The sequence below is a fragment of the Coregonus clupeaformis genome, chromosome 33 (genome assembly GCF_020615455.1).
Source record: "Coregonus clupeaformis isolate EN_2021a chromosome 33, ASM2061545v1, whole genome shotgun sequence".
Classification (NCBI taxonomy): domain Eukaryota; kingdom Metazoa; phylum Chordata; class Actinopteri; order Salmoniformes; family Salmonidae; genus Coregonus; species Coregonus clupeaformis.
In genome coordinates, this window is record NC_059224.1 from 21451105 (window position 1) to 21469983 (window position 18879).

The following is an 18879-nucleotide window of genomic DNA, read 5'->3' on the forward strand; positions in this document are numbered from 1 at the left end:
TCTTCCGCTCTTCCGCTTCACAACCCTCTCTTCCGCTTCACAACCCTCTCTTCCGCTTCACAACCCTCTCTTCCGCTTCACAACCCTCTCTTCCGCTTCACAACCCTCTCTTCCGCTTCACAACCCTCTCTTCCGCTTCACAACCCTCTCTTCCGCTTCACAACCCTCTCTTCCGCTTCACAACCCTCTCTTCCGCTTCACAACCCTCTCTTCCGCTTCACAACCCTCTCTTCCGCTTCACAACCCTCTCTTCCGCTTCACAACCCTCTCTTCCGCTTCACAACCCTCTCTTCCGCTTCACAACCCTCTCTTTCGCTTCACAACCCTCTCTTCCGCTTCACAACCCTCTCTTCCGCTTCACAACCCTCTCTTCCGCTTCACAACCCTCTCTTCCACTTCACAACCCTCTCTTCCGCTTCACAACCCTCTCTTCCGCTTCACAACACTCTCTTTCGCTTCACAACCCTCTCCTCCGCTTCACAACCCTCTCTTCATAACCACCAATCTCTCTCTTTATTTATGCCAAGATTTTGGCCGCTCCTCCACTGTCCAGGCTTTGCAGAGTTACGTGGCACAGTATTGGCTCATTCAGTCTCACAGAGGGCATATTTCATGTGTCCAAAGCAAAGCATACATGTTCTAGCTAGAGTTTATGGAATAGTTTCATGCACATAAATATTACAGAACAAACAACTCAGCATGGTTATGACATACACTCCCTTGCATATCTAAATGGGAACGATGATTGATTGTAGTCATGGTCAACTATAAATAAGAGTGTGTAGAAATATCATAAGACCAGCACTCTAGTAGGTCCAGTAGATGCTTTAAAGTAACTGTCCAGTGTTTCCAGATTTCTTTGAAATATGACCTATAATTAATTACAATATATGAGTCCATTGTTTTTCCTTCACAAAAATGGCAATTAACTATGTTAAAAATGTTGGAAACCCCAACAGCAGAATGATATGTGCACATACCGGTCATTAAAAATATTAATGTGAGTAGACCACTGATTAGACAGCTTATCCTCCTCAGGGGGATGACGTCATCCTCTATGAGGAAATAGCAAGCATTTTTTAAACGGTCTGTTTATGCTTTGGCAACAAATACGAGTATACGACGGGGAAACAACATTATTTGGGTATGAAAAAGTGAGATTTTCACTGGATAGTTACTTTATAGGAAAATCTTATTGTATTTGTTTCATTAGTCCACTGTTGATACAGTCCCAAAATGTTTTGCATGTCAACAATCAAGTTGTCAAGATATATAACTTTCAAAACACAGAAAGTGTCACAGTATGATGTGAGTGAGTGTCAAGCGGATGGAGATTCAGTGAATGATTAAGATATGAAAGTCTTGGACTGCACTTTTTTCCTTTAGAGAGGTTGAGTATCTGCATTCTGTGATGTAACAGTACAGTCTGTGCTTGGGAGGCTTTTTACTGTATGTTGGAAGAATGCTGCAGTACTGACCGTATTTAGACTTCTACATTCTACAGGTTTACGGTGCTGATCTTAAGGCATTATATTACAGTACTCACCATATGTTATTATTAGTATGTTAGAGTACTGACCATACTGTATGTTATCAGTATGTTACAGTACTGACCGTATGTTAGCAGACTTGTGTTGTTTAGTGTTATGTTACTGACTGAATGTTGTCAGTATATTATAGTACTGACCGTATGTTGGCCGACTTGGTCTTGAGGTCGCTCCAGCGCTGGTTCATGTCATCCAGTCGGTGTTGCAGAAACACAGCCTCCTCAGAGGTCCCCAGGGCCTTGACCATCTTGGGCTTGTTCCCGTCCACACTCTTATAGATGTCATTATGGGCATCGATCTCTGCCTGGATATCCTATAGAGAAACAGAGAAGGAGAGAAAGGTTTTAGTCTGTGTTGTACAGTTATTACACAGCTTCAGAGATGCACCACCAACATTAAAACATCTAAATAAAACAACAATCACTTTCTATTAGCTTTAAGATGGTGGGGTTGAAGAGGGAGAGAGTGAGCCACTTGTGCTAGCTGGTCATGATGAGTGTGTGCCATTGCAGAGCCAGCGAAACAGAGGGGGCAGAGCAGTTTAAACATCTTTCAAATGTCCTCTAGCTACTCTGGACTCGTGGAAAGTAAACTATTTCCAAACTCCTCAGCCTCCCAAGCGAGAAACAATTCATTCTAAACCCCCTCCTACCCTAACCAAGCGACCCGGGTCTCCATACTTATGCTATGAAGCTCTATGTTCTGCTACATGAAAGTAAGCTAAGCTAATGATACGCTGTGCTCCCCTGAACAACGCTAATGTAAGCTAATAGGATGCTACGCAATGCCTGACGAGACCGGTGTGTGTCAGTGTGTGTGTGTGATTCACAGTGGGACCCTGGGCACTGAAGCAAGGCAGAGAGTGGGCCCTACATATTTAGAATTTGGATGAGGGTGTGCTGTGTGTGAATGTGTGTATGTGTGTGTTCCCCTGGTTTCATTTTGAAACCTTTTCTCTCTGGCTAACCTGTCCTCCACTCTCCACCCCGATCAGTATAGACCACCACTGTGTCTTGTCGTGTGTGTCTGTGTGTGTGTCTGTGTGTGTGTGTGTGGACCACCATAGGGAGACTGACACAAGAGGAGGATCCTGTCAAATTCTTAGTAAAACTGCTCCATTTCTCACTGAGCTGGGACTCCCCTGAGCGCGGGCCATTTTTAAGTGGGAGAGATAAAAGACACTCACATACATACACACACACACACCCTGAGCACTCACACAGAGACACACACACACGCTGAGCACTCACACAGAGACACACACACACTCTGAGCACTCACACAGAGACACACACACACCCTGAGCACTCACACAGACACACACACACCCTGAGCACTCACACAGAGACACACACACACCCTGAGCACTCACACAGACACACACACACCCTGAGCACTCACACAGAGACACACACACACCCTGAGCACTCACACAGAGACACACACACACTCTGAGCACTCACACAGAGACACACACACACCCTGAGCACTCACACAGACACACACACACCCTGAGCACTCACACAGAGACACACACACACCCTGAGCACTCACACAGAGACACACACACACACCCTGAGCACTCACACAGAGATACACACACACCCTGAGCACTCACACAGAGACACACACACACACCCTGAGCACTCACACATAGATACACACACACCCTGAGCACTCACACAGAGACACACACACACCCTGAGCACTCACACAGAGACACACACACACCCTGAACACTCACACAGAGACACACACACACCCTGAGCACTCACACAGAGACACACACACACCCTGAGCACTCATACAGAGACACACACACACCCTGAGCACTCACACAGAGACACACACACACCCTGAGCACTCACACAGAGATACACACACACCCTGAGCACTCACACAGAGACACACACACACACCCTGAGCACTCACACAGAGACACACACACAAAAAGAGCTCACACAGTGGACTCATATACTGCCAAACTGAAATTCATACAGAGCTAAGCACCAACAGAAAGCAGGCAAAACATAACTTATGCACAAACAGGCATATGACCGACTGGTGACTGCACATGACAACAACATATGACATTAGGTCAAGTATGTTTTTAGAGAGGCCAGTATACACGTCACACAGTATGGTAGCCTGTCTGTCTGCAATACCCAATGTGCAACCCCTGTCATTCGCATAGCATGGTCCTGAGGAAAGGAAGTCAGTTATTTTCACAAGAAGGGATAAAGGGTGAAAGGGCTCTACTGTGAATCTCTCTATCACAGTCAACTATCTCCCCACCACAAATCTAATGACTGAAGGTCATAAGGAGAGATACTTCAGAGAGAGGGAGGGGGAGAGAGATGCAGAAAGAGTGTGTGTGTGTGTGTTGTGTGTTGTGAGTGAGTGAGTGAGTGAGTGAGTGAGTGAGTGAGTGAGTGAGTGAGTGAGTGAGTGAGTGAGTGAGTGAGTGAGTGAGAGGAGCCAGTGAGTCAGTTGGATATGTTCCAGACAATGTGTATAAACCCTGGATTGCTGATGCTATGTATTGGCCAATGACATGCTTTGAAGCCATCGGCTGCCATATTGGTACTCCTCAGAAGGAGCAAGAATGAATGGAATTTTACAGTATTTCAATTAAATATTTCAAGGACAAAATTACATGTAATTAAGTATTTTTTTGTTGTAGTTGTAACAGTAACATTAGTACTTTAAGGAATATGTTTTAATATATTATTATTTTTGTTGTTTATGTGTAGTTCAATATAATTTAATATAAAAGTATGCATTAAGGTGTCTGTAATAGAATATACTTGACAAAAAGTAATGTAGACATTAATACATGCTTTTGTATAGCTTCCAAAATGTATTTTTCTTTTTTTTAAATTTTACAATTGAAGACAAGTAGCAAAATGGCTGCGCAGTGGCTTCAAAACAGTCATCCAGGTTTTATACACATCATTGGTTCCAGCTCATTCCCAAAGTGCTTTTCCTCCTGAACACTTTTTCTTCCAGGGGAAGATGCTACCGAGGTGATGCACGCATTCCATAGTCCATGCACGCATGCTCCGCATGAGCACACACACACACACACTAGTGCCAAATAGCCTTCTCATATCAGCTGCATGAGAGTGCTCATTCATATAAGCCCATGTTTTATTTACTGGTTTCATTTAGATGAAAATCAACACTTTTAGCGCACGCACACACACGGCCCTTTCAGCTGTATTCTAATGAGGACTCTGGAGATGAGGGTCACATATGTCTGCCATTTCTACGGCGAGGACACACATACACACACACACACACACACACACAGAGAGAGACATTCCATGGCTGAACCACTACTGGGAATACATTACAATACCGCCGCTATGTTTAGGAATAGATGAACCATGTCCATATGATGGCTGTTCCACACACAACCCTCTATCAAAGCCATGTCTTTTTCTCCGTCTTCTAACGCAGAGCAGCAGCAGCATAAGGATAGTGGCTAATGGATTTTGTCCCTGTCTCACCCAGTAATGAATGGAAGATTGACAGATACTATCCCCAGGGGGCCTAATGTTACACCTTTTTGGGTTTGCAGAGGAACCTGGCATTAGAAATGTACCGATCAGAGGAATGGCTGACTGACAAACACATAGTGCAGGCTGCATGTAGCCTAGCGGTTAGAGCGCTGTGCTAGTAACCAAAAGGTTGCTAATTCGAATCCCCGAACCGACAAGGTGAAAAATCTGTCCATGTGCCCTTGAGCAAGGCCTTTAACCCGAATTGCTCCAGGTTCGCCGTTGATAATGGCCGTGACTCCACTCTCTGAGGGTGTTTCAGGGAAAGTTGGGATATGATTTCCAATTCACACGTGCATATTAATACACACTTGTGTGAAATAGGAGAAATATAAGCACCCACCAAATTATTATTATTACACACACACACACACACAAAAGGCGGCCTGCACACACACAAGGATAAACAGAATAAGAAACTAAAAATAGCCGTCTGAAAGTTAGGTTACTGTTGCACATCAACAAGCAGCTTTGGTAAACAAATACTGGACACACACATGCACCTTGAACGCACAAAGTGGCAAAACCTCAATAATAAAGCATTACAGCGTTCCAGACGTCAGAGAGTAAAGCACTTTAAGAATCTTAGTCTCCCTATGTGTTCCCCTGCAGACTCTAGCTGTGCCCCTCTAATAACGCTGCTACCACGATAAAAAGCTTTAATGAGTTCAATAATTACTCCTCATACTTCATAAACCTCAGAAACTCATTCAGCAGACTGCCTCACTTTATACTACATAGACCGAGAGGGAGCGAGGGAGAGAAAGGAGAGAGACAGTAAATGTCAGCAGAGTCCCAAGCTAGAAGAGAGGTGAAGTTCTCTGGTTGACAGTAACAGGTGAGCTGACCTTCACGTGTTTGACTACAGTGATTTAGTATGAGGCTGGGTTCTCATCTGTGGCATCAAAAATAAACAACCTTTCCTTTCAGTTTGTCTCAACGGGAGCTCAAAAAGATCTCAAACATCTCAAATCTACCTCTTCAAATTTCCTGAGCAGCTCCTGCAAGCTGAAGTTCAAGCCAATCATCTTCGGCTCCAGGATTAGTCTCCCCTCTACATCGTCTCTGAGGTCACAGAGGGCAAAGGGCACAGAGAGGTCGTGCGGGTTTGGGAAGTCCTTCAGTGGTTCCGGTCAAAACCAGCTCTCAAAACACAGTCAAGGTCAGTACTCAAAACACGGTCAAATACAATCCAAATATGGTCGAATCCAGTTCTCCAAATACAATTAAATCTAGTGCTCAAAACACGGTCAAATCCAATTCGTGCTCTCCAACCCGGTGACATACACACTTCACACACCCGTCGTTGCCTGTGTGTGTGTGTCAGCGTGTGTTTTCGCCCTGCTAGGCTACATGGTAGAAGCATCCTCCTTGATGGAACACAGGCTGAGAAGGGGGCCAGTGCTAGCCTGCTGTCATGCCTCAAGCCTGGGGTTGGAAGTCCTGAGAGCTGGGCTGAGGCTGGAGCTCCAGGAGGTAGGAGGTAAGAGGCTGTCTGAGGAGGTCTGTAGGCTGGGGAAGAAGTCCTTCAGCTGGGGTAGAATTCCAGGGGTCAGGGTTGGAGATCTAGAGGAAACTATCCAAGTGCTGTCAAGAGAGGTTTGTAGACTGACGTGGAGGGTTGAAGAAGTGTTCCAGCCTCTCCTTGAACTTCCCTCTTGTTTTTTTTTCTTCCCTTCTTCTCTTTCTTCCTCCACTGCTCCTCTTGTCACTAAGGAAGATGTTTACACTCCAGCCCGTGGTAGGGCCGAGCGTTTGTTCTCAATTACCCAGATAGAAAAGCACTCTGTCCCTGCCTCAGGGAAAAGGAAGAAACACAAAGAGGCACATGGTCCGCCGACCTCTCTTTCCTCTTTCACCAAGGTAATGCTAACACACTGCAGAGGAAACACACACACAAACACACACCTACACACACTCTTACACTGTGTGAGAGAGACAGAGGCATGCAGTCTTAGCTCTACTACCAGCCCCCAGCGCCCTACCCCAGCCTGGACTCCCTCTCTCACACCCTGCTAATCACAGCCAAGGCAGGGCCAGTTAGTGAAAGAATGTCCCCTTCCCCTCTGGAGCCCTCAGGCCACGTGTCCAGGGAGAGAAGCCCCTGATCAGAGTCATGATCCTGAGAGATTGTCTGGCAAGCTGGCCTCTATGTCCTGGAGCTCGTCCAGTATGATCTCCTTGCAGGGTGGAAAAGGCAGAAGTTTGTCTTTCTCTTCTCTCTTCCTGTTGATTTGTAGAACTTTTTGAGTTAAACTTTTTCTCCCTCAGTTTGCTTTACCTCTAATCTGCTATCCCTCCCATCCTCTCTGGCGCTCTTTCACTCCTTTTCACCGGCCAGTGACTCTGCTCCTTCCAGCAGCTGTTTATTATTTTAATCAGCATCCTCCCTTTCCACCCCTCCACTTCCTTTTCTCCTTCTCTCCCTCCCTCCCTCCCTCCCTCTGTACAGGTCCCGCTCCGCACGCTAAACTAACTCAGCACACACCCATTTCCTGAGGCCTCTACTGATACACAGAGAGAGAATGGTGGGAGGGGGTGGAGAGAGAGGGGCAGAGGTAGCGGAGGTGACATGTGGACAGAAAGTTAGGTAGAGAAATGCCCAAATCAAGAGAGGGGGAAGAGGAAGCAGAAAAGAGAGAAGGTTGTGGAAAGAGAAAACGGAGAGAAGAAAAGAGGGGGCAGAGGTTTGAGTAACGCAGCACTTTACTAGCAAAACGTTCTACCTGTCAGAGTCGGGGATGGTGAAAACATGTGGCTCTCACGTGAATGGAGAGAAGGAAAAAGAAAAGAAAGGACTGGGGGTTAATCGCCCCTTTAGAAGGTTTGGGGGTTATAGCTTTGAAACTACAACCATACGGATATGTTAGGTCTATACCTGCCTCTGTGTGTGGAAGCCTACAGAGACAGAGTCTACCAACATATATTTGGTGTGTGCATCACGGCTACACATCAGATGGCTGCCGAAGGGGGAAAAAAATAACAATAATACCATCCCGAATATTCATGAGGAGAAGCCTTTGAAGTGTGCTTTACTTAATACAAATATTAACATATGCAATTTTCCCCTGTAACAGCACTTCTGATGAGGCACTATGTATGCAGACATGAATATGCGCCCTGTGTGTTTTTTGAGAAGCAAGTCCAAGTCGATTAAACGGCGGGAAATTAGCAAGTTCAACATGCGAGTGAGACAATTTCAACAACAACTGTGGGGAAATCCACTGGAAGAAGCCTTAAGGGGGAGAATGTGTTGGACGATTATGACTTTCCCTGGGGTTTGATACAGACCATCTTTAAAAAAAAATAACACTCACACAGAGGAAAACACCAGGGGCAAACACACACACGCAAGCGCACACACAAACACACATGGCGGCCCAGCTTTGAGGGAGCAGGAGGTAAAAGTTAGGCTACATTACTACAGCTAAGTGGATTAGGACCATTACAGAGGTAAGATGCAAAGCTATTGACTAGGGATGAGCGAGAGAGAGAGAGAGAGAGAGAGAGAGAGAGAGAGAGAGAGAGAGAGAGAGAAACAAGGGAAGAGGGAGACAAATGCTAAAGGGAGGAGCGAGTGAGAGAATGCCAAGGAGGAGTGAAAGAGTGGGAGCTGAGTTTATTGTCTCACCCTGTGTATGTAAGTAGTCTAGGAGCCAGAGTCGAGCTATGGGCTAACACATCAGTTACAGCAGGGACAACAAACACTAGCTATCCTGTGTGGACTGTAAAATACTGCTTTACAAGAAACCACGCAAATACCTCCTGTGATTGATGTGATCACTAAGTATGTCCATGTTAAGTGTGTTGTTTCCTGACAGATCTACATTGAAAAATGTACGGAAGATTTCAAAATGAGTGTAGCTTCACTTAACTTTACAATATATTTAGAGGACACTCACAACAGGACATACAGCCCTCCTCCACAGTCAATGTTGTTCTCTTCTGAGAAGCAACAAACTGAAGTTGAGAAAATAACAATGTCTCGAATGTGTGGGTTGAGTGTGTGGGTTGAGTGCCTTGCAAAAGTGCCCCTTGGCGTTTTTTCCTATTTTGTTGCTTTACAACCTGTAATTTAAATTGATTTTTATTTGGATTTCATGTAATGGACATACACAAAATAGTCTAAATTGGTGAAGTGAAATGAAAAAAATAACTTGTTTCAAAAAATTCTAAAAAATAAATAACGGAAAAGTGGTACGTGCATATGTATTCACCCCCTTTGCTATGAAGCCCCTAAATAAGATCTGGTGCAACCAATTACCTTCAGAAGTCACATAATTAGTTAAATAAAGTCCACCTGTGTACAATCTAAGTGTCACATGATCTCAGTATATATACACCTGTTCTGAAAGGCCCCAGAGTCTGCAACACCACTAAGCAAGTGGCACCACCAACCAAGCGGCGCCATGAAGACCAAGGAGCTCTCCAAACAGGTCAGGGACAAAGTTGGGGAGAAGTACAGATCAGGGTTGGGTTATAAAAAAATATCAGAAACTTCTAACATCCCACGGAGCACCATTAAATCCATTATGTCCTCTGTAGCTCAGCTTAAGCGTACGCCAAGTTAAAAAACGCATGACTGTAAGTGTTGTAAAAGCGTCTGCTAAATGGCATATTATTATTATAAAATTTTTTGAAAGAATATGGCACCACAACAAACCTGCCAAGAGTGGGCACCCACCAAAACTCACGGACCAGGCAAGGAGGGCATTAATCAGAGAGGCAACAAAGAGACCAATTGGTAGAGCATGGCGCTTGTAACGCCAGGGTAGTGGGTTCGATCCCCGGGACCACCCATACGTAAAAATGTATGTGCACATGACTGTAAGTCGCTTTGGATAAAAGCGTCTGCTAAATGGCATATTAACCCTGAAGGAGCTGCAAAGCTCCACAGCGGAGATTGGAGTATCTGTCCATAGGACCACTTTAAGCCATACACTCCACAGAGCTGGGCTTTACGGAAGAGTGGCCAGAAAAAAGCCATTGCTTAAAGAAAAAAATAAGCAAACACGTTTGGTGTTCGCAAAAAGGCCACAGTGAAGCATGGTAGTGGCAGCATCATGCTGTGGGGATGTTTTTCATCTGCAGGGACTGGGAAACTGGTCAGAATTAAAGGAATGATGGATGGCGCTAAATACAGGGAAATTCTTGAGGGAAACCTGTTCCAGTCGTCCATACATTTGAGAATGGGATGGAGGTTCACCTTCCAGCAGGACAATGACCCTAAGCATACTGCTAAAGCAACACTCGAGTGGTTTAAGGGGAAACATTTAAATGTCTTGGAATGGCCTAGTCAAAGCCCAGACCTCAATCCAATTGAGAATCTGTGGTATGACTTCAAGATTGCTGTACACCAGCGGAACCCATCCAACTTGAAGGAGCTGGAGCAGTTTTGCCTTGAGGAATGGGCAAAAATTCCAGTGGCTAGATATGCCAAGCTTATAGAGACATACCCCAAGAGACTTGCAGCTGTAATTGCTGCAAAAGGTGGCTCTACAAAGTATTGACTTTGGAGGGGTGAATAGTTATGCACGCTCAAGTTGTTTTTTTGTCTTATTTCTTGTTTGTTTCACCCCAAAAAATATTTTGCATCTTCAAAGTGGTAGGCATGTTGTGTAAATCAAATGATACAAACCCCCCCAAAATCCATTTTAATTCAAGGTTGTAACGCAACAAAATAGGAAAAATGCCAAGGGGGGTGAATACTTTCGCAAGCCACTGTATAGGAATGTATAGTGTTCTGTCTTCAGAGTGGGAGAGCATCCATTTACTGTATGTGACGACAAACATTCTTCACACGTTCTATAACTTAGTAAGGTTATTCTGTGCTTACAGAATGAAAAAGTTGACTGTGTAAACACTACTGTGATATTCTTAAGACAACAAGTCAAACTACGGTCACCATCCTTCTATCTACCACTCCATCTCTCTCTCATGTGTACCATGTCATTCTTTCCCACTTTCTTCCCTTTTGCTCTCAAATCAAATCACATTTTATTTGCCACATGCGCCGAATACAACAGGTGTAGACATTACAGTGAAATGCTTACTTACAAGCCCTTAACTAACAATGCAGTTAAAAAAAAGAAATCTAAAAAAATTGATAAGTAAAAAAAAAGAGCAGCAGTACAATAAAATAAAAGTAGGGAGGCTATATACAGGGGGTACCGGTACAGAGTCAATGTGCGGGGGCACCGGTTGGTCGAGGTAATTGAGGTAATATGTACATGTGGGTAGAGTTAAAGTGACTATGCATAATTAATAAACAGAGTAGCAGCAGCGTAAAAGACGGGGTTGGGGTGGGGTGGGATGGGGTGGGGTGTGGTGGGGTGGGGTGGGGGGGCAATGCAAATAGTCCGGGTAGCCATGATTAGCTGTTCAGGAGTCTTATGGCTTTTTGGACCTAGACTTGGCGCTCCGGTACCACTTGCCGTGCGGTGGCAGAGAGAACAGTCTATGACTAGGGTGGCTGGAGTCTTTGATAATTTTTAGGGCCTTCCTCTGACACCGCCTGGTATAGAGGTCCTGGATGGCAGGAAGCTTGGCCCCAGTGATGTACTGGGCAGTACGCACTACCCTCTGTAGTGCCTTGCGGTCGGAGGCCGAGCAGTTGCCATACCAGGCGGTGATGCAACCAGTCAGGATGCTCTCGATGGTGCAGCTGTATAACTTTTTGAGGATTTGAGGACCCATGCCAAATCTTTTCAGTCTCCTGAGGGGGAATAGGCTTTGTCGTGCCCTCGTCACGACTGTCTTGGTGTGTTTGGACCATGATAGTTTGTTGGTGATGTGGACACCAAGGAACTTGAAGCTCTCAACCTGTTCCACTACAGCCCCGTCGATGAGTATGGGGGCGTGCTCAGTCCTCTTTTTTTTCCTGTAGTCCACAATCATCTCCTTTGTCTTGATCACGTTGAGGGAGAGGTTGTTATCCTGGCACCACACGGCCAGGTCTCTGACCTCCTCCCTATAGGCTGTCTCATCCGTTGTCGCTGATCAGGCCTACCACTGATGTGTCGTCGGCAAACTTAATGATGGTGTTGGAGTCGTGCCTGGCCATGCAGTCATGGGTGAACAGGGAGTACAGGAGGGGACTGAGCACACACCCCTGATGGGCTCCCGTGTTGAGGATCAGCGTGGCAGATGTGTTGTTTCCTACCCTTACCACCTGGGGGCGGCCCGTCAGGAAGTCCAGGATCCAATTGCAGAGGGAGGTGTTTAGTCCCAGGGTCCTTAGCTTAGTGATGAGCTTTGAGGGCACTCTCTGGCAGACTCTTTCTTCCTGACCTAGATAACTTTCTCTCTCTCTCCGTCTTTCTCTCTTGTCATTCACCCTCTTTCTTTTTCTTTCTTCATTTCAGTTGAATGCTTTCAGTTGTACTGACTAGGTATCCCCCTTTCCCAATCTCTGATGCAGACACTCCAGACACAGAAATACACACACGCAAGCAAGCATGTGCACACACACATGCACACTCTCACATGCACTCTCTCTCACACACACACACACACACACACACACACACAAAGAGACCACACCACAAGAACAGCTGAGGACCTCAAGGCCAAACTGTAGTGTATTCAGTACAGAAGGCAGTGAAGGAACTCCATAATATCCTAGAGCAGCAGCTATCTGAAAGAGGAATAATGAATTCCCCACTCATTCCCACTCAGCCTGTCCCCAGGACACTTCCAACTAGGTCATTTCCTGTGCCCAGGGTTATTCCCAACGCACCACTTCCTGTTATAGGGACAGCGCCCTGTTGAGAGATCTGTGTGTGTGTGTGTATGCGTATGGGTGTGTCCTCAACTCCAACACTACTCCAATAAATGTCTCCCTAGTGGTCCAATCAGCCCCACTTGAGTGTCAGAGGAGGTTACACAGCTATACTCCGCACAGCAATCAATCAAGGAAAGGGCACCAGCATAGAAAGGCACCACTTTCAACAGGCTCACACACACTCACCTCTGCCTTCCTTCACAGTGCTATACATGAATAAGAACTGATAGAAGATGGATGGATGAATGGGATGGATGAATGGTGAACCCTGAAGAGACCAGACAGATCGATGGACAGATGGAACTGCATTGACACTGTTGCAGCAGCAATTTGGAAAGAAATGCATTGGCTGCATCATGGACACATTTCTCAATCTGGCAGACCCATGCAGATGCATAGGAGATTTAGTAAATTACAGTATTGTGTAAATTACAATTACCAGTATATTTAACCAAACACATTCAACATTCAATATCTCAAACAAGCTGCCTTGCACAGCCAGACAACACAAAGAATTGGAACCCTGACAATCAAACAAATAATGGTGTGTGAATATTAGCCATCATGTAAGAGAAAATGTCCAACAACTCCCAGAACCTAAAACAGCTCTGAATGTACCTATTCCATCTTCTTCTATGGCCAGATGACATCACTGTATTGACAGCAGACGACTTACAACGCCACGGCAACAGGGCCATTATAAAAAGACAATAGGTGCCAGTGGTCATGGAGCCAATCACTAACAATGTCCCAAGGGTCAATCAACCAACCCCAAAATGAGCCATGAATCTACAGTCTCTGTGTGGTTGGACAGCCTAATGCAAACTCTCCCCAGGGCGAGATGCGTCTGAGTACATCCAGGGTGTCTTTAATAGGGAAATTGATTTGGACCCATGGTTCCACATGCTATTGCTGACTGATAATCCACACTGATAATCAGCTATTGATTATGGTGGAGCGTTGTGGTGGCTTGGTGCTTTAGTAGACACTTGGGATATTACGAATGGAGGTGAAATGTTGCCTTCCTCAGCTGCTAGATAGTGTCTACTAAAACACACACAAGCAGCACCAGCTAAAGGTCTGTTGTGTTACGGCTCATTTAGTGAGTTGGGGCTCATTTGCAGATGTGATACACAGACACATATTAAGTGTATACTCTATACCATATACACAGACAGAAACTCCCCCACCCTCCATACTATTCCTCCACCATAGTGGACTTAACTCAAACCCAGCCACCTTCAAAGCAAAGCCTGCCTCGTTCCCTCTCCCACTTCCTCTCTCTGTCATTCAGTTCCAGTCTCAGTTCCTGTTTACCTCCAGCCCAACAGTTCAAGCAGAGGTATTTGATGAGTATAACCTCAGGGGGTTCAGCTACAGCCTAGGTGGTCTCTCTCTCTCCCACAGGGGGAAAACAGCCCTGGAAAAGCACTGACGTGATTGGTTGTGATACGTGACCTAAGTTGCCTGGGTCACGGGTGGCTGTGATGTAAACACAATTAAGGCATGAGTACACCTCCTGCAGTGAATGCTGGGAAAATATGAGAATTGGAAAGGTTATGTGACTGGACCAATTAGCGAGTATCATTAGTAAAGCCTTGACACCTGTTAACAGGCCCAGGGGTTCTATGAGTCAGGACTGGGTAACTGGTCATATGGAGTTATGGACTAGCCTGCATCAAATTATGGTCCTCTAAATGTCAGGGGGATTCTTGGGTCGAGAGTTTTAATGGAAGACCATGAGAGCATAGACACAGAAACAGACATGCTCACACATTGTTGGAACACTCACACACACTTGGCACACTCACAGACACACACACACACACACATACACATACACACACACAAATATGAAGGCACACACCCACACACCCTCAGGTGTCAAACAGCAGGTGAATCTAGAAATGTAAACAGCAGACGGCCATGGCCTGAGGTCAGAAACTGAGAGAGGGAGCGAGAGCGAGAGAGAGAGAGGGGGTGGCGGTTAGTGTGATGTGTCCCAGAGGAGTGGGGATCTAGCAGTGTTATAACATGGGTTTATTATTAGCAGAACTTTGGAAAACAGATGCATAAATAACCACCAGGTAGTGTTGGAACGGGCGTGTCCATTAGCACACAGACAACATTCCTTGGAAAGCTGTAGGATTCCATGGAAAACACATTTTCCACAGAGATGATGAACGGCATGACAATGTTCCGACCAAAACACAACCACAACACATCACATAAACATAATGATCATCATTAACATTATCATCATCATTAGGCTTGGGTGGTATACCGTATATACTGTATACCGGGGTATTTGGAAATAGCCACGGGATGGTTTTTCAATACCGTCAAAACCTTTGAAACTATTTCTTTGAAGTTTTTCAATACATTTTACAATTTGTAGCTACTTTTTAAGTAAATACCTGCAGTCAACTTGTGCAATACATTAGGAGATAAAGCATATTGCGTTCTCCATTTCACCAGTGAAGCTTACCATAGTTATGAAGCTTACCATAGTTCCCCAGAACAGTTGAGCAAGTCACGTTTGTTTGTAAATAGCACAATGGGAGAAAGCGGGAGCTGGTGAGTCCAGCTGTGTATTGACAGGGGTCGCGTTTTATATTGAAAGTCAACAGTGTTTTTTTTGCTTCAATAGAGTGATCAGGGGCGTGCAACTACAGTTTCCTTTACAGAAAATACACTATATGACCAAAAGTATGTGGACACCTGCTCGTCAACCATCTCATTCCAAAATCATGGGCATTAATATGGAGTTGGTCCCCCCTTTGCTGCTATAACAGCCTCCACTCTTCTGGGAAGGCTTTCCACTAGATGTTGGAACATTGCTGTGGGGACTTGCTTCCATTCAGCCACAAGAGCATTAGTGAGGTCGGGCACTGATGTTGGGCGATTAGGCCTGGCTCGCAGTCGGCGTTCCAATTAATCGCAAAGGTGTTCGAAAGGGTTGAGGTTAGGGCTCTGTGCAGGCCAGTCAAGTTCTTCCACAGCGATCGACAAACCTTTCAGTATGGACCTTGTTTTGTGCACGGGGTCATGCTGAAACAGGAAAGGGCCTTCCCCAAACTGTTGCCACGAAGTTGGAAGCACAGAATCGTCTAGAATGTCATTGTATGCTGTAGCGTTAAGATTTCCCTTCACTGGAACTAAGGGGCCTAGCCTGAACCATGAAAAACAGCCCCAGACCATTATTCCTCCTCCACCAAACTTTACAGTTGGCACTATGCATTGGGGCAAGTAGCGTTCTCCTGGCATCCACCAAACCCAGATTTGTCCGTCGGACTGCCAGATGGTGAAGTGTGATTAATCACTCCAGAGAACGCGTTTCCACTGCTCAACAGTCCAATGGCGGCAAGCTTTACAACACTGATGCAGATGGTGGTCTTAGGCTTGTGTGCAGCTGCTCGGCCATGGTAACCCATTTCATGAAGCGCCCGGACTAACAGTTCTTGTGCTGACGTTGCTTCCAGAGGCAGTTTGGAACTCGGTAGTGAGTGTTGCAAACAAGGAAAGAAGATTTTTACGGGCTTCAGCACTCGGTGGTCTTGTTCTGTGAGCTTGTGTGAACTACCACTTCGTGGCTGAGCCGTTGTTGCTCCTAGACATTTCCACTTCACAATAACAACACTTACAGTTGACCGGGGCAGCACTAGCAGGGCAGACATTTTACGGACTGACTTGTTAGAAAGGTGGCATCCTATGACGGGACGTTGAAAGTCACTGAGCTCTACAGTAAGGCCATTCTACTGCCAATGTTTGTCTATGGAGATTGCATAGCTGTGTGCTCGATTTTATACACCTGTCAGCAACGGGTGTGGCTGAAATAGCCAAATACACTAATTTGAAGGGGTGTCCACATACATTAGTATATATAGTTTACATTAGGGCAACACATTCGGCAGAAAATGTGCTTCATTTTCCTCAGATGACAACAGAAGTGCAATACTATTTGACTGGCAGCCACACAAGTAAATCAGCTTAAATAATGCATGGCCATCATATTTCTAATGTTTATCATAGAAATCACCTCTATTCAACCTAAAAAGGTCAGCCAGCAGCCCTGAGCAGTGAGCAGTGATCGCTGGCTGGCCGGGGACGTTCACTCTCTGGGACAGCCTGTTCTATTGAGCGTTCTCATTGTTAAATGGAAGGGAAGAGTTTTCTGAGCGTTCCGAGGCACCCGCTGCTAGAACACTGGAAGTAGGAGAGATTGCTGTCTCCATATAGCAGGGATGTTATTATCCTGACAGTATCCCTCCCGCTGAGAGGTCTCCTAGAGCCCCTCCTTACTGGAATAGGATGAGGACAGAGGAGCAGGGATGAAGCCGGGATCAGGCCGGGATCTGCATTCCATTGGGAAGCATTTGGGAATGTTTTAGTGTTTCAGATGAGCGGGAAAATATGGGTTGTTCTGGGTAAAAGGTTGTGACCTGAACTAAACTAATTCTGGAACTCTTTCCAAAATTAAAGATGAGGTTATGAAATCCGAATCGCACTGTTCTAATTGTATGGGTGAGATTTTCCCATTATCTGTCCATTTCCACACCCAGCCCCCACTGTACCCCTCAACATCTGTCCTAAATCCCACAGAGGCGAGAGAGCTGGGTCCCACCCAGATGAGGGGTGTGTCTGTCTGGCTGAAGACGCAATAGATATGGCTCCTCCCCCACCCGTCTGGGACCTCCCTCTAGGCGGGCACCATGGCATTGCTTCAGCCTAGCGGAAAGACACGGCCACAAAGTTTCCATGGCGATAGCAACAGAACCCATTAAGATTCCAGGATCCTAACGGAAAACAGTTACACATGTAGCCTGGTCACCTGACCCGTCTCTGCTTTAACCAACTCCAATGAGGTTATTTTAATGAAATATAGAGGCTATTAAAGCCAGCGTCCTCTTTAAACAAGAGAATCATGTTATAGGTCATTCATGTTTACCTACTGTATGACTCATGACAAGAGCTATTCATTTAATGATGCTGTTCAGCTCCTGTGTTGTATGGTAATTCAACTGATTGTATGAGACAGAAGCAGCAGACAGACAGTTTTTCTTGTGCTTGTGTTTGAATGAACATAAAATACACAGACAGACACGTACACGCGCGGAGACACACTCGCACACATAGCGCTATACCAACAGTCAAAGCTCATTTCCAGCTCTCCCTCTGTCTAATTAAAAGCAGGGCATGCTGGGTAAACCAAACCAACAAACAGACTAGTGCAGGCCTTGAAGTCTGATTAGAGAGTCGACAAGGAGCCGAGGAGAGGAGAGACTTCATTATAAAAACACTGAAGACTGACGTCTATACACTACACTACAGCAGCCAGACAGACAGACAGGGGAATCTTAATAAGGACAAAGGCCATTGGAAATGACCGGCTGTCTATGAGAATCAAAAGAGAGAACAGGCTGTTTACAGACAAACAAATGATGCCTTTCCTGAATGAGTGTATTGTATGGTAACGGGATGTTTATATAGAATGTATGAGACTGACATGGTGAGGGAGTAGGTTGATTAACTCAGTGACGGGGAGAAGTTAGGAGGGATGAGGGGGGAGGCGGGTTGTTTTGATTGCTGTATGCCTTGTTTACCGGTTACAGACTCCTCCCTCCCTCCTCCTCTTCCTCCTTCTCCTAGTTAAAATTATTGCCGGTGATGGTGGGAGGAGTTGTGTAACCTCGCTGGGTCACCCTCGCCGACCGTCACCATGACAACAGGCTGTTGGTTTCTTACTTCCTGCATTGTAAAGGTGCAACCACGGACACAAAGCCATGCTCCATTTGTTTCTATGGCAGAGGCTGTGGTACAGCTAAGCCTAATCAAATAATGGTTCTCACAGATTAAGTAAAATGATACAAATGTCTTTGCTCGTGATGCGCACCCCTCAAATTATACAAATGTAACAACAGCCTGTGCGCACTGGACTTGAAACAATGATACAGATGTAACCATGTATTATTCAATGTATTATCTG

At 45.5% G+C, this 18879-nt stretch overlaps 1 protein-coding gene across 5 annotated transcripts in view; it reads right to left on the bottom strand.

The window, feature by feature from the left end:
* The window catches only part of utrn (utrophin), a 263392-nt gene that overhangs the window by 76654 nt on the left and 167859 nt on the right, over positions 1–18879 (bottom strand). For 4 of the 5 annotated variants that reach the window (XM_045210194.1, XM_045210195.1, XM_045210196.1 and 1 more), the window contains one exon: positions 1688–1860. In XM_045210194.1, coding sequence (XP_045066129.1) covers positions 1688–1860 — 173 coding nt within the window. Of the gene's footprint in view, positions 1–1687; positions 1861–6087; positions 7100–18879 lie in introns of those variants that run through there. The other variant, XM_045210198.1, reaches the window with a different exon arrangement.